At 38.2% G+C, this 13,716-nt stretch overlaps 1 protein-coding gene across 3 annotated transcripts in view; it reads right to left on the reverse strand.

Annotated features, from left to right (window-relative positions):
* Positions 1–2,636: 2,636 nt before the first annotated feature.
* Positions 2,637–13,716, reverse strand: part of LOC307162295 (uncharacterized protein) — a 236,559-nt gene continuing 225,479 nt past the window's right edge. Inside the window, exons 2-4 of one of the 3 annotated variants that reach the window (XM_079877523.1) lie at positions 12,390–13,398; positions 6,500–8,376; positions 2,637–4,159 (exon numbers count right to left, since the gene is read on the reverse strand). In XM_079877523.1, the coding sequence (XP_079733649.1) occupies positions 4,154–4,159; positions 6,500–8,371 (1,878 nt within the window). In that variant the 5' untranslated portion in view covers positions 8,372–8,376; positions 12,390–13,398 and the 3' untranslated portion in view covers positions 2,637–4,153. Of the gene's footprint in view, positions 4,160–6,499; positions 8,377–12,348; positions 13,399–13,716 lie in introns of all 3 variants that reach the window. The other 2 variants (XM_079877522.1, XM_079877524.1) reach the window with 2 other exon arrangements.

Consider the following 13,716-nt stretch of genomic DNA (forward strand, 5'->3'; position numbering starts at 1 on the left):
CAGTTCTTCACTCTCCTCCTTCACTTCACTCAGTTCTTCACTCTCCTCCTCCACTTCGCTCAGTTCTTCTCTCTCCTCCTTCACTTCGCTCAGTTCTTCAATCTCCTCCTTCACTTCGCTCAGTTCTTCACTCTCCTCCTTCACTTCGCTCAGTTCTTCACTCTCCTCCTCCACTTCGCTCAGTTCTTCTCTCTCCTCCTTCACTTCACTCAGTTCTTCACTCTCCTCCTCCACTTCGCTCAGTTCTTCACTCTCCTCCTCCACTTCGCTCAGTTCTTCTCTCTCCTCCTTCACTTCACTCAGTTCTTCAATCTCCTCCTTCACTTCGCTCAGTTCTTCTCTCTCCTCCTTCACTTCACTCAGTTCTTCAATCTCCTCCTTCACTTCACTCAGTTCTTCACTCTCCTCCTTCACTTCGCTCAGTTCTTCTCTCTCCTCCTTCACTTCACTCAGTTCTTCAATCTCCTCCTTCACTTCGCTCAGTTCTTCACTCTCCTCCTTCACTTCACTCAGTTCTTCTCTCTCCTCCTTCACTTCGCTCAGTTCTTCTCTCTCCTCCTTCACTTCGCTCAGTTCTTCACTCTCCTCCTTCACTTCGCTCAGTTCTTCTCTCTCCTCCTTCACTTCACTCAGTTCTTCAATCTCCTCCTTCACTTCGCTCAGTTCTTCACTCTCCTCCTTCACTTCGCTCAGTTCTTCTCTCTCCTCCTTCACTTCACTCAGTTCTTCAATCTCCTCCTTCACTTCGCTCAGTTCTTCACTCTCCTCCTTCACTTCACTCAGTTCTTCTCTCTCCTCCTTCACTTCACTCAGTTCTTCAATCTCCTCCTTCACTTCGCTCAGTTCTTCACTCTCCTCCTTCACTTCGCTCAGTTCTTCACTCTCCTCCTCCACTTCGCTCAGTTCTTCACTCTCCTCCTCCACTTCGCTCAGTTCTTCACTCTCCTCCTCCACTTCGCTCAGTTCTTCACTCTCCTCCTTTACTTCGCTCAGTTCTTCACTCTCCTCCTTCACTTCACTCAGTTCTTCACTCTCCCCCTTCACTTCCATCGGGTCTGAAATGAAAGAAAAAAAAATCATCGGGTCTGAAATGAAAGAAAAAAAAATCATCAAAATAATACAAAGGAAAAAAAAAATGAAGTGAAAGGACATTAATATGGAAGCTTGTTTCCGCCACAAAATAAAACATTTGAAAAGATAATTGCGATTGATTGCAATTCTGACTTTATTTCTCAGAATTGCGGGGAATAAAGTCGCAATTGCGTGTTCTGACTTTATAACACGAATTTGCGACTTTATATTATGCAATTCTGACTTTATATCTTGCAATTGCGACTTTATTTCTCAGAATTCTGACTTCATATCTCGCAATTGTGAGAAAAAAAGTCAGAATTGTGAGATAAAAAGTCACAATTATTATTATTTATTTATTATTCAGTGGCGGAAACAAGCTTCCATATATTAAAGTAGACAACTGCTATAAAATATTACCATTTTGCTGTTTTTTTATATTAATTAAATAAAGATAAATAAAGTGAGTTTCCCTGTGTTCCAGTTTAAGTTTGGCGAATTCAATTCCCGTTCTGCCACAGAAACGTCACACTGTGCCAAAGCCTCTTAGTTTAATTACAAGAACAAGTCAAGTGGAGCAGATTGTATATTATTATATTTTGGATATATTAGTTATGCGGCTTTAATTAGTTTTAAATTAACTATTTTTGAGAATTATCTGTGTCCTACATGTCACTCAACCCTGTTACAGTTGATTTTGAAAACCTTGTGAACCAGATAAAAATTAAATAAAAGCTAAAATTATATTTAGTTTGACTTGATGTTCACAATAAATATGAACATTTCTCAAACCTCGCTTTACTGACCATTTTTTGAAAACCAAAAATGAAACTTTTGTACCCTTTTCATAGTTTAACTGTTTATCTAAAAGTGATGAAGTGCTTGAATGTTTCTAACATGAATGTTCTTCAGCATCATGAATGAATGAAGAATAAACACCAACCTCTTTGTTCTTCAGGATCTTCAGTGTGTTTCATTCTGCAGGGTTCTGGATCACTCATGTTCTCACTGTCCTCTTTAATAAACTCAGTCTTTGCAGATTTCAGCTCTTCCTGATGCTCTGATGCTCGTCTTCACTTGTAGCTGATGGGAATTTACAGCATTTATTGGAGAATTACAGTGGGAGGAGCTTCATTGATGATGTGATTGCTGTGGGAGGAGCTTCACTGATGATGTGATTGACATGGGAGGGGCTTCAATTATGGTAAATTTTAGTGGGAGGAGCTGATCTGCCCAAAATAAATAAAAAAAATATCAGTGACTGAGTTTGTTTCATACTTATTGGTAACAGAATATAAATAATGTAATTAAATTATTCAAAATATAAATAATGGTAAGAAAAACAGTTCAACGCATAAAGACTAAAGAATTAATGTAACCAAGAAATACCCTCAATCTGACACCAATGAAATGAGCTTTAAGTGTCAATTTACAGGAGATCTGAAGACATCAGCATAATAAATGAGGTGAAAACAGGAACTATTGTCATGAAATAAAGAGTGTTTTCAGCAGATCTGTTGATATTGATGAGCCTCAGACTATCAACACTCATTCAACAAGCCATTCAGGATCATCAGCAGATCATCTCACTTTATTCTGAGTGTTTGCAGTTAGAAACACATTATTTGAGTCAGGATACATGATAAAAGCCTGTAAAACTGCTCTATAAGAAAACTTGATAAAGTTTGATTTTATGATAACTACATTCATCACAATGAAGTAATTAGATCATTAAAATGTACAGAAACTGAAAACGATCATTAAACTTTTAAAAACAAAGAGCACCACAAGCAACATTATTCCAAGTGTAATAGATAGAATATTATTTATGTATAGATTTAAAATGTCTCACATGAGTCATTATAGGCTCAATGTAAAGTATTTAGCAGTATCTGTTGTAGTTTATTTTAACAATGTAAAGTAATTAACAACCCAAAATGTGTTCAAAGAGTAGAAATAAAATGGCAGCAGCAACACTTGAGATCGAATCAGATCTCAAACCAGTACCAGTTCACCGATATAAAGTTGGTTTGACATTGGAAGTTTGACATTTGTCAAAGATTCAGCTCCGAAACACTTCAATACATCAATAACGATTTGACATAAGAACGAAAAACAGGTTGTGTTCTGCTTTACTGTATCGCAACCTATACATTTTGTAATGTAAAACAGCAGATAGGGACCGTCTACAAAGTACAAAACGAAGAGGAAAAATGCTCAATTGTTCCATCCATATGCTTTACTCTTAAAAAAAGGTGCTCAAACTGTGCACACAAATTTAGGGACTTGTGAACATGTCTGCTGCATATCAAGGGTCAAACTGTTAATAATGTAGACAGACAGCAATCTCATTCAATGTCAGTCATGTGTGTGGTGAATTCTCATTTATTAGGCATTTAAAAGCTATACTGATAAAAACGTAAAAGTTTAATCAATCATTGTTTGAAGCAAATACAAACATTAAGTAAAAGTGAAATTGAATGAGATCTCTCTCTTTACTGACTCAAAGCATCTCAAGAGAAGAAGAGAAGAAACGTGTACAGTTTCAAAGATAAATGAAAGTATATCTTGCGTTTGCATGGAAGAGTAGAAGTGGAAGAGAAACTAGATGTTCTGATGAAATTAAAACAATGAAAAAATAGTAATAAAATAAAAAATGTATATCAGATTCATGTCTCTCTTAAAAGTGTTATGGCCTTCTTCTCCAGTGTGAATTTTCTGGTGGTCTTTCAGTTCATCTTCTGTAGTAAAGAACTTCTGCACTGAAACACACACCGCTGTGTCTTTTCTGCTGTAATATTACTAATGAATCTTCTCCTTTGTGTGAATCTTCAGGTGTTTCTTCAGGACTGATGCTCAATGAAACTGTTTACCGCACTGATCACAGTTAAATGCTCTTTCTTCATAAAGAGAAGCAGAAGTGATTTCAGAGAGAAAGCCTGAGCCGCTTCTTCCCAGTGTGAACTCTCATGTGAATCTTCAGACTTGATTTTCATGTGAAGCGTTTTTTACACTGAGGGCAGGATACCTGAAGCGGTGACACATTTTTTGGCTTCTGTTTTTCCTTTCTTGTTCACGTCCATCAGGTCTAAAAGAAACATTAAATCATGAGATTTCAAATGTGAAATAAAAAGTGAATGAGAGTCTAATGAGAGTTAGTAGACATGTAGGTGCAACGCTACTTATAGTCAACAGAATGTGTTAAAGGGACCATCAAAAAAAAAGTGAAACCTAAATATGTAAGTCACAATAATGAGAAATGTTGTCATAATTATGACTTAGTATCTTATAATAATTAGAAACGTTCTCGTAATAACTGAACATTGAATAATAACGAGATGCTTTCTCATAATAACGACTTAACATCTCATCATCATCTTTTTTTATTTAATGCCATGTCAGCAATCAGAGCTATCTTCATGGCAAAAATTCAATTACAAAAACACATATATCATATACAGTGAGGAAAATAAGTATTTGAACACCCTGCTATTTTGCAAGTTCTCCCACTTGGAAATCATGGAGGGGTCTGAAATTGTCATCGTAGGTGCATGTCCACTGTGAGAGACATAATCTAAAAAAAAAAATCCAGAAATCACAATATATGATTTTTTAACTATTTATTTGTATGATACAGCTGCAAATAAGTATTTGAACACCTGTCTATCAGCTAGAATTCTGACCCTCAAAGACCTGTTAGTCTGCCTTTAAAATGTCCACCTCCACTCCATTTATTATCCTAAATTAGATGCACCTGTTTGAGGTCGTTAGCTGCATAAAGACACCTGTCCACCCCATACAATCAGTAAGAATCCAACTACTAACATGGCCAAGACCAAAGAGCTGTCCAAAGACACTAGAGACAAAATTGTACACCTCCACAAGGCTGGAAAGGGCTACGGGGAAATTGCCAAGCAGCTTGGTGAAAAAAGGTCCACTGTTGGAGCAATCATTAGAAAATGGAAGAAGCTAAACATGACTGTCAATCTCCCTCGGACTGGGGCTCCATGCAAGATCTCACCTCGTGGGGTCTCAATGATCCTAAGAAAGGTGAGAAATCAGCCCAAAACTACACGGGAGGAGCTGGTCAATGACCTGAAAAGAGCTGGGACCACCGTTTCCAAGGTTACTGTTGGTAATACACTAAGACGTCATGGTTTGAAATCATGCATGGCACGGAAGGTTCTCCTGCTTAAACCAGCACATGTCAAGGCCCGTCTTAAGTTTGCCAATGACTATTTGGATGATCCAGAGGAGTCATGGGAGAAAGTCATGTGTTCAGATGAGACCAAAATAGAACTTTTTGGTCATAATTCCACTAAACGTGTTTGGAGGAAGAAGAATGATGAGTACCATCCCAAGAACACCATCCCTACTGTGAAGCATGGGGGTGGTAGCATCATGCTTTGGGGGTGTTTTTCTGCACATGGGACAGGGCGACTGCACTGTATTAAGGAGAGGATGACCGGGGCCATGTATTGCGAGATTTTGGGGAACAACCTCCTTCCCTCAGTTAGAGCATTGAAGATGGGTCGAGGCTGGGTCTTCCAACATGACAATGACCCGAAGCACACAGCCAGGATAACCAAGGAGTGGCTCTGTAAGAAGCATATCAAGGTTCTGGCGTGGCCTAGCCAGTCTCCAGACCTAAACCCAATAGAGAATCTTTGGAGGGAGCTCAAACTCCGTGTTTCTCAGCGACAGCCCAGAAACCTGACTGATCTAGAGAAGATCTTGTGTGGAGGAGTGGGCCAAAATCCCTCCTGCAGTGTGTGCAAACCTGGTGAAAAACTACAGGAAACGTTTGACCTCTGTAATTGCAAACAAAGGCTACTGTACCAAATATTAAAATTGATTTTCTCAGGTGTTCAAATACTTATTTGCAGCTGTATCATACAAATAAATAGTTAAAAAATCATACATTGTGATTTCTGGATTTTTTTTTTAGATTATGTCTCTCACAGTGGACATGCACCTACGATGACAATTTCAGACCCCTCCATGATTTCCAAGTGGGAGAACTTGCAAAATAGCAGGGTGTTCAAATAGGCCTACTTATTTTCCTCACTGTAAATACAATAAAAACAGAACAAAGATAATCAACAAGTCATATTATACAATATATTTTTCAAGTTAACATGTTATAATCTCATTAAAAATGTCTTTGACTGAAGTAACTTCATAAAAAAGCTTCTTAACATCTCATAATGAGAAATTATCTCATAATAATGAGATACTTTCTCATAATGAAAATTTTACGTAATGATGAGATACTTATAAGTATAACTCAATATCTCATAATAATGTGAAAAATGTGAAGCAGAATGCAAGCAACCACCAAGATGTCCTGTTGCTCATGAAGGCTGTTAGGAAACTAACTTAGACAGGAGCGACTTTAATGCTCAGCACATAAAGATGAACTACTTACTGTGATCTCAGACTGTGATTGTTTTCCATTTGAGTGAGTCACTGAAAATAACTGAAGGAACCTCTCTCCACATGGATCATGGTGATCCGGTTTCTCCATTGTATGGATCCACATGTGTATCTTCAGGTCACTTTTAAAATAGAAACTCTCTCCGCACTGATCACACGTGTGCGGCTTCTCTCTGCTGTGGATCCACTCATGTGATTTCAGATTTGATGACTGACTGAATCTCTTGTCACAGTGTGAACACTTGTAAGGTTTCTCTTTAGTGTGGATCATCTCATGGTTTTTCAGATTTGATGACTTATTGAATCTCTTGTAACAGTGTGAACACTTGTAAGGTTTTTCTCCAGTGTGGATCCTCTGGTGCAGTTTTAAACAGTTCGCTGTAGTAAAAGTCTTCTCACACTCAAAGCACACGTACTCTCTCACACCAGTGTGAGTTTTCTGATGTCTTTGTAAATATAGCTGCAGTGAAAAACACTTTCCACACACAGAACATGAATGTGGCTTCTCCTTCATATGAACTGTCAGGTGTTTCTTCAGGTTTGATCCACTATGAAACGTTTTTCCACACTGATCACATGTGAATGGCTTCCCTCCGGTGTGGATCCTCATGTGAATCTTAACGTATGATGATTGTGTGAAACTCTTCCCGCATTGATCGCATGCGTACGGCTTTTCTCCAGTGTGGATCCTCTTGTGAACATTAAGATGTTTTTTTTGTGTGAAACTCTTCCCGCATTGATCACATGTGAACGGTCTCTCTCCGGTGTGGATCCTCATGTGATGCTCAAGACTTTGTTTGGTTGTGAAACTCTTTCCACACTGAGTGCAGGTTGTAGATTTCTTGGCTCTTCTTTCCTTTAAAAATGTCTCTTTAGTCTTTGAGCGACTCAAAGTTTTTTTTCCAGGTTTGACATGATGTTCCTCCTTCACTTCACTCAGTTCTTCACTCTCCTCCTTTACTTCACTCAGTTCTTCACTCTCCTCCTTCACTTCACTCAGTTCTTCTCTCTCCTCCTTCACTTCGCTCAGTTCTTCACTCTCCTCCTTCACTTCACTCAGTTTTTCACTCTCCTCCTTCACTTCACTCAGTTCTTCACTCTCCTCCTTCACTTCACTCAGTTCTTCACTCTCCTCCTTTACTTCACTCAGTTCTTCACTCTCCTCCTTTACTTCACTCAGTTCTTCACTCTCCTCCTTTACTTCACTCAGTTCTTCACTCTCCTCCTTCACTTCACTCAGTTCTTCACTCTCCTCCTTTACTTCACTCAGTTCTTCACTCTCCTCCTTCACTTCACTCAGTTCTTCACTCTCCTCCTTCACTTCACTCAGTTCTTCACTCTCCTCCTTTACTTCACTCAGTTCTTCACTCTCCTCCTTCACTTCACTCAGTTCTTCACTCTCCTCCTTTACTTCACTCAGTTCTTCACTCTCCTCCTTTACTTCACTCAGTTCTTCGCTCTTCTTCACTTCACTCAGTTCTTCGCTCTCCTCCATCACTTCACTCAGTTCTTCGCTCTCCTCCTTCACTTCACTCAGTTCTTCACTCTCCTCCTTCACTTCACTCAGTTCTTCGCTCTCCTCCTTCACTTCACTCAGTTCTTCACTCTCCTCCTCCACTTCACTCAGTTCTTCACTCTCCTCCTCCACTTCACTCAGTTCTTCACTCTCCTCCTTCACTTCACTCAGTTCTTCGCTCTCCTCCTTCACTTCACTCAGTTCTTCACTCTCCTCCTTCACTTCACTCAGTTCTTCGCTCTCCTCCTCCACTTCACTCAGTTCTTCACTCTCCTCCTTCACTTCACTCAGTTCTTCACTCTCCTCCTTCACATCACTGAGTTCTTCACTCTCCTCCTTCACTTCCATCAGGTCTAAAATCAAAGAAAAAATCATCAAAATAATACAAAGGAAAAAAAGAAGAAGATGCTTTCCAACAGGTTTTATCGTAGTTTTTGTCCAAGTTGTTTTTTTTTGTGTTTGACAAAAACTATGATAAAACCTGTTGGAAAGCATCTTTTGCAGCGATTTTTGTGCAAGCATATCAGTGAACACCCCTGACCACTCGGTGAGCTTCACGTCTTTGTATACGAAAGTTTAATGCGTTTTTTGTAAGGATTGTTCCAGTGCCCATAGGCTGCCATTGTGTAGGTGGGGGGGAGTAGCGAAAGAAACCTAAAATTCTCGGGACAGCAGCATGTGTCCAAATTTTAATCTTAACCGTTCTATTTCATCAGAAACGATCTGTAAACAGGGCTTTAAGTGTAAAATACCGAACTTGTCCTTTAACTAGTTTTAAATTACCTATTTTTGAGAATTATCTGTCCTACATGTGTCACTCAACCCTGATACAGTTGATTTTAAAAACCTTGTGAAAATCGGACAAACATTCTAGGAGGAATTTGAAAAAGTAGGTTTTAAAAGAAACTCAATATGGCGGACAGGAAGTTTGGCTGACTATGGCAAAATTGGTATCTATGTTTTCGGCATATCCAAAGGAATCTATTAAGTAGGGGTGTGCACGAATATATTCGATCTGTAATTATTATTCGAAAAATAAAATACTATTCAAATTTTACTACATTGCTTTGCTGGCCGTAAATGCAGTAAATCCATGATAAATCCAAAGCACTAACTCACAGTTATAATTAAATGCACTGAATAGCGCTGTGGAGTGTGTTAACACATTGTTTGTATTTGATCACATAATGTTGTTGTCTGCCTCGCAAAGTTTGGAATTACTTGAAACTTATGAAAATTATCTTGACTAAATGATCTAACAAATTGGAATTACTTTTGATCAAATTAATTAATGAATCTGAGTTATAATATCATCACCACAATGAGAAATCAGATGAAATCCAAACAGCAGCCGAATGAGGAAAGACAGATGAGAAAGTCCATCACTGCATTCACGACTGCAGGTAAACTCAGCTGTAGCGCAAGTGATCAGATATGATATCTTCTGATAGCAAAATGATTTTGAGACATATACTTCCTTTAAGTTTCCTTTAAGGGAGACATGTTTAAGAACAGTTTCTGTTAGAAACTTAGAAACACCTGCTCAGTTTTCTCACTCGAGCATAAATTGTTGGTGGTGCCCCTGCATGTGGATATTATTGTTTTTCTCAACATAAACGTGAAACATTATAAACACGATGTTCATATGCTGACTTGAGTGTACTGTATGTGTATGTTCTGTCCAATAACTGCACAGTCTGCTTAATTAGCCGTTTTTTCCATTCACGCTGCTTGAGCTTAAATGTTTTTGTTGTTTATATATTTTATTGTTTACACATAGGCCTACTGTTTAATGTTTTCAACTAAAAGAAAACTTGAACATATATTGTAAGCTTGTTGTGTATATTGCTTAATCTTAAGATTTACAGAAATGGTGACAAAAAATGAAAAAAACGTTATTTTTTATTTAAAAAATAAACTTAGTTTAAATAAAAGATTATTACAATGTTCGATTTTTATGAGCCTGAATATTCGAATTCAATATTTTTGAAAAATGCCCATCCCTTAAGACTACTAAATGTCATTACAATAGGCAAATTTATTCAAGTTATCAGCATTTTGGGAAATTGTTAAAACTTTTTTCCCACAAGGTGGCGCTACCCCAAAACATTTTGAGTACCTTCAGGGCATGGTGCCGATGATTCATACAGAGTTTCGTAACGATATGCTAATGCATTCATAAAGTATTTTATATCACAATATTGTATTGAAGTCAATGGCAATTTCATGTTTTGTTCTATTATAGCGCCAATAAGTGGCACAATCCCACTATCTTTTTTATTCCAATATTTTTAGAGAGGAAAAAAAGGGCAAACACATGAATAAATATTTCTAACTTTTATTCTTGCCAATTTTAAGCAATAACCAATAAAATGGCTAAAGTGAAAGGAGTCTCTTTAAATAAAGGTGTTGATTACATTATTATTCCAGTAATAATCGATTGTTACATTTTTTTTTCATTGAATCATTTAATCAAGAAGACTCGAGAGATTCATTCAAAAATGGTGAATCATTCATTAAATAAGCAAGTATTAATGAATGAGACACCAAATTAATTAATTTTAAAAGTGTTTGAATTAATTAGTGTCAAACGAAACTAACTAAACAAACTTAATTAAATTAGTATTTAAAAAAAAAAAAAAATAGACTGGAACATGTTATTCTGATGAATTAATCGTGATCTCCATTTTAAACAAAACAAAAACGATTTTAAACCAAATAGATTCTCAGTTTATCCTGAATTAGGGGCCGTTCACATATTGCATCTAAAAACGTGTGGAAAGCGCAGCTTTGCCGTTGTCCAAAGCGCTTGCGCTCCTGTGGCTTCTGTCGTTGCTATGCAACCATGAACTGCGCTCTCCATGATGACGACGAGGAAGTATCAGCAAAGTATTAATTGATTTCTAGCCCTTGCATTAGCTTTGCTACTAGATATATTCATGGAGATGAGAAATAAAAACCCGCCCTGTTCAGCTATGATCAGCTGTTCGGCCGAGCTTTTGATGTTGTTACGGAAAAGTCGCTTGTTTTTTGTCACATGACCTGTGCACCGCTTGTGGCATTCTGAAAAGTTGAGATGTTTTCATCTCGCCGAGGCATAGGCGCGCATGGAAAAACAAGCTTGTCGCGAGCATGTTGCTTCTATTATGAACGTGCGCCTACATTTGAAATAACGGATTTGCACGCGCAAAAAAATACGTGAACAGCCCCAAAGTCAGGAATCGATAAGCGGAATAGAAATGCGTGCGTCTTATCGAATCGGAAATTTGGAAATTTGTTATCAGTTCTAAAATGGAACCGGTTCTCAATACCCAACCCTACATGTGTGTCTAATTTGGTGAAACTATCTTTGTTATTTCGTTTGGGAGTTATGGACATTTATATGTATAAATACATAAAAAATTACCCACACCTGACTCTGTTTGCATTTTCTTGCCACTTACTATTAATATTTTGACATTTGGGCATTAGCGCATAGCCAACGACCTATGTTTACGAACTTCCTACTGTGGTTTCGTCTCAATCGGTTTAACGGTTTCGAAGATATTGGCAAATGTTTTTTAAGCGCTAAATCACAACTTTACACAAATCGTAAGGTATCTTGGTATCTTTGGACTCGGCAAGGATTCAGGAATCCAAGGAGATGACCATGAGTGCTTTGAATGTGAGCATCTTGTATTGAATATGAAAGCGAACGGATAGCCAATGGAGTCTGCATAGGATAGGAGTAATGTGGTAAGATTTATTTGTATATGTGAGTAATGGGCATAACGTGCAAAAAAAACGGCGTCTCATCTTCCATTTCCCTTTGAAAGCCAGTTCGCTATTTACATGACGGAATTTGCAAAAGGAATGACTGAACGCTTCTCTAGCGAGGAAATGGATCTGCTTATGCACGAGGTTAAAGAGCATGTTAGCAGAGTGTGTGTAATAAGCAGAGTGTATGTAATAAGCAGAGTGTATACGCGTTGTGGACCCGCCTATAGGCGCACATTACTAACTCACTCTTTAATTAACAAAAAAAAAATTGCACCATTGACCTAGACCAGGTTTCACTTGGTCAATGGCTCAGTCTACGTCAGTTTCCTCAAAATAGCAACGCTCCAACATTGCGCCTGAACAGCTGACCAGCAGCCTATGTACAGATGGAGTAAATGCATTTGCTATTTTAACAACGTGACGTGAAAATGAAAACTGTGTCGGGCTGAAACTAGCAAAAAACACTTGCGTCACGCCTGGCTGCATTGCTCCGGGTGTATGATAGGGCCCATATCTAATAATAATAATGTAAAAAAAAAATGTGAAGCAGATAGCAAGCAAAACACCTAAATGTCCTGTTGCACATCATGGATGTTAGGGAACTAACTTTCACAGGAGAGACCTCTCTCCACATGGATCACGGTGATGTGGTTTCTTCACTGCATGGATCTTCATGTGTCGCTTCAGTTCACTTTTAAAAGAGAAACTCGTTCCGCACTGATCACACGTGTGCGGCTTCTCTCTGCTGTGGATCCTCTCATGTGTTTTCAGATGTCCTGACAGACTGAATCTCTTGTCACAGTGTGAACACTTGTAAGGTTTTTCTCCAGTGTGAATAATCTGGTGCTGCTTTAAACTGTCCGCTGTAGTAAAAGTCTTCTCACACTCAAAGCACATGTACTCTCTTACAACAGTGTGAATTTTCTGATGTTTATGTAAATATAGCAGCAGTGAAAAACTCTTTCCACACACAGAACATGAATGCGGCTTCTCCTTCGTATGAACCATCAGGTGTTTTTTCAGGGTTGATGCACTAAGAAATGTTTTGCCGCATTGATCACATGTGAACGGCTTCTCTCCGGTGTGGATCCTCATGTGAATATTAAGGTATGATGATTGTGTGAAACTCTTTCCGCACTGATTGCATGCATGCGGCTTTTCTCCAGTGTGGATCCTCGCGTGAACATCAAGATGTTGTTTTTGTGTGAAGCTCGACCCGCACTGATCACATGTGAACGGTCTCTCTCCGGTGTGGATCCTCATGTGACTCTTAATATGTTGTTTGATTGAGAATCTCTTCCCACACTGATCACATGAGAACGGCTTCTCTCCAGTATGAACTCTCATGTGGCGCTCAAGATCACGTGTGTTTTTGAAACTCTTTCCACACTGAGTGCAGGTGAAAGATTTCTTGGCTCTTCTTTTCTTTAAATTTTTTTTTTCCGTTTTTGAGCGACTCAAAGGTTTTTCTCCAGGTTTGACATGATGTTCCTCCACTTCACTCTCCTCCTTCACTTCACTCAGTTCTTCACTCTCCTCCTTCACTTCACTCAGTTCTTCTATTTCCTCCTTCACTTCACTCAGTTCTTCACTCTCCTCCTTCACTTCCATCAGGTCTGAACTGAAAGAAAAGAAATCATCAAATTGATACAAAAAGAAAAAAAAATAAGTGAAAGGACATAAAAGTAGACAACTTCTATAAAATATCCATTTTGCTGTTAAAAAAAAAAAAAAAAAAAGTTAAAGCAAGTTTCCTTGTGTTCCAGTTTGGCGAATTCAATTCCAGCTCTGCTTGCCACAGAAACGTCACACTGTGGCCTCTTAGTTGAATTACAAGAACACAAACTTTTTGCAGTCCAGTGGAGCAGATTGTATATTATTATATTTTGGATTTATTATTATTTTTTATACATTGAATTTATCTTTGTAAAAAG

This window comes from Squalius cephalus (assembly GCF_949319135.1).
Source record: "Squalius cephalus genome assembly, chromosome: 1".
Classification (NCBI taxonomy): Eukaryota; Metazoa; Chordata; class Actinopteri; order Cypriniformes; family Leuciscidae; genus Squalius; species Squalius cephalus.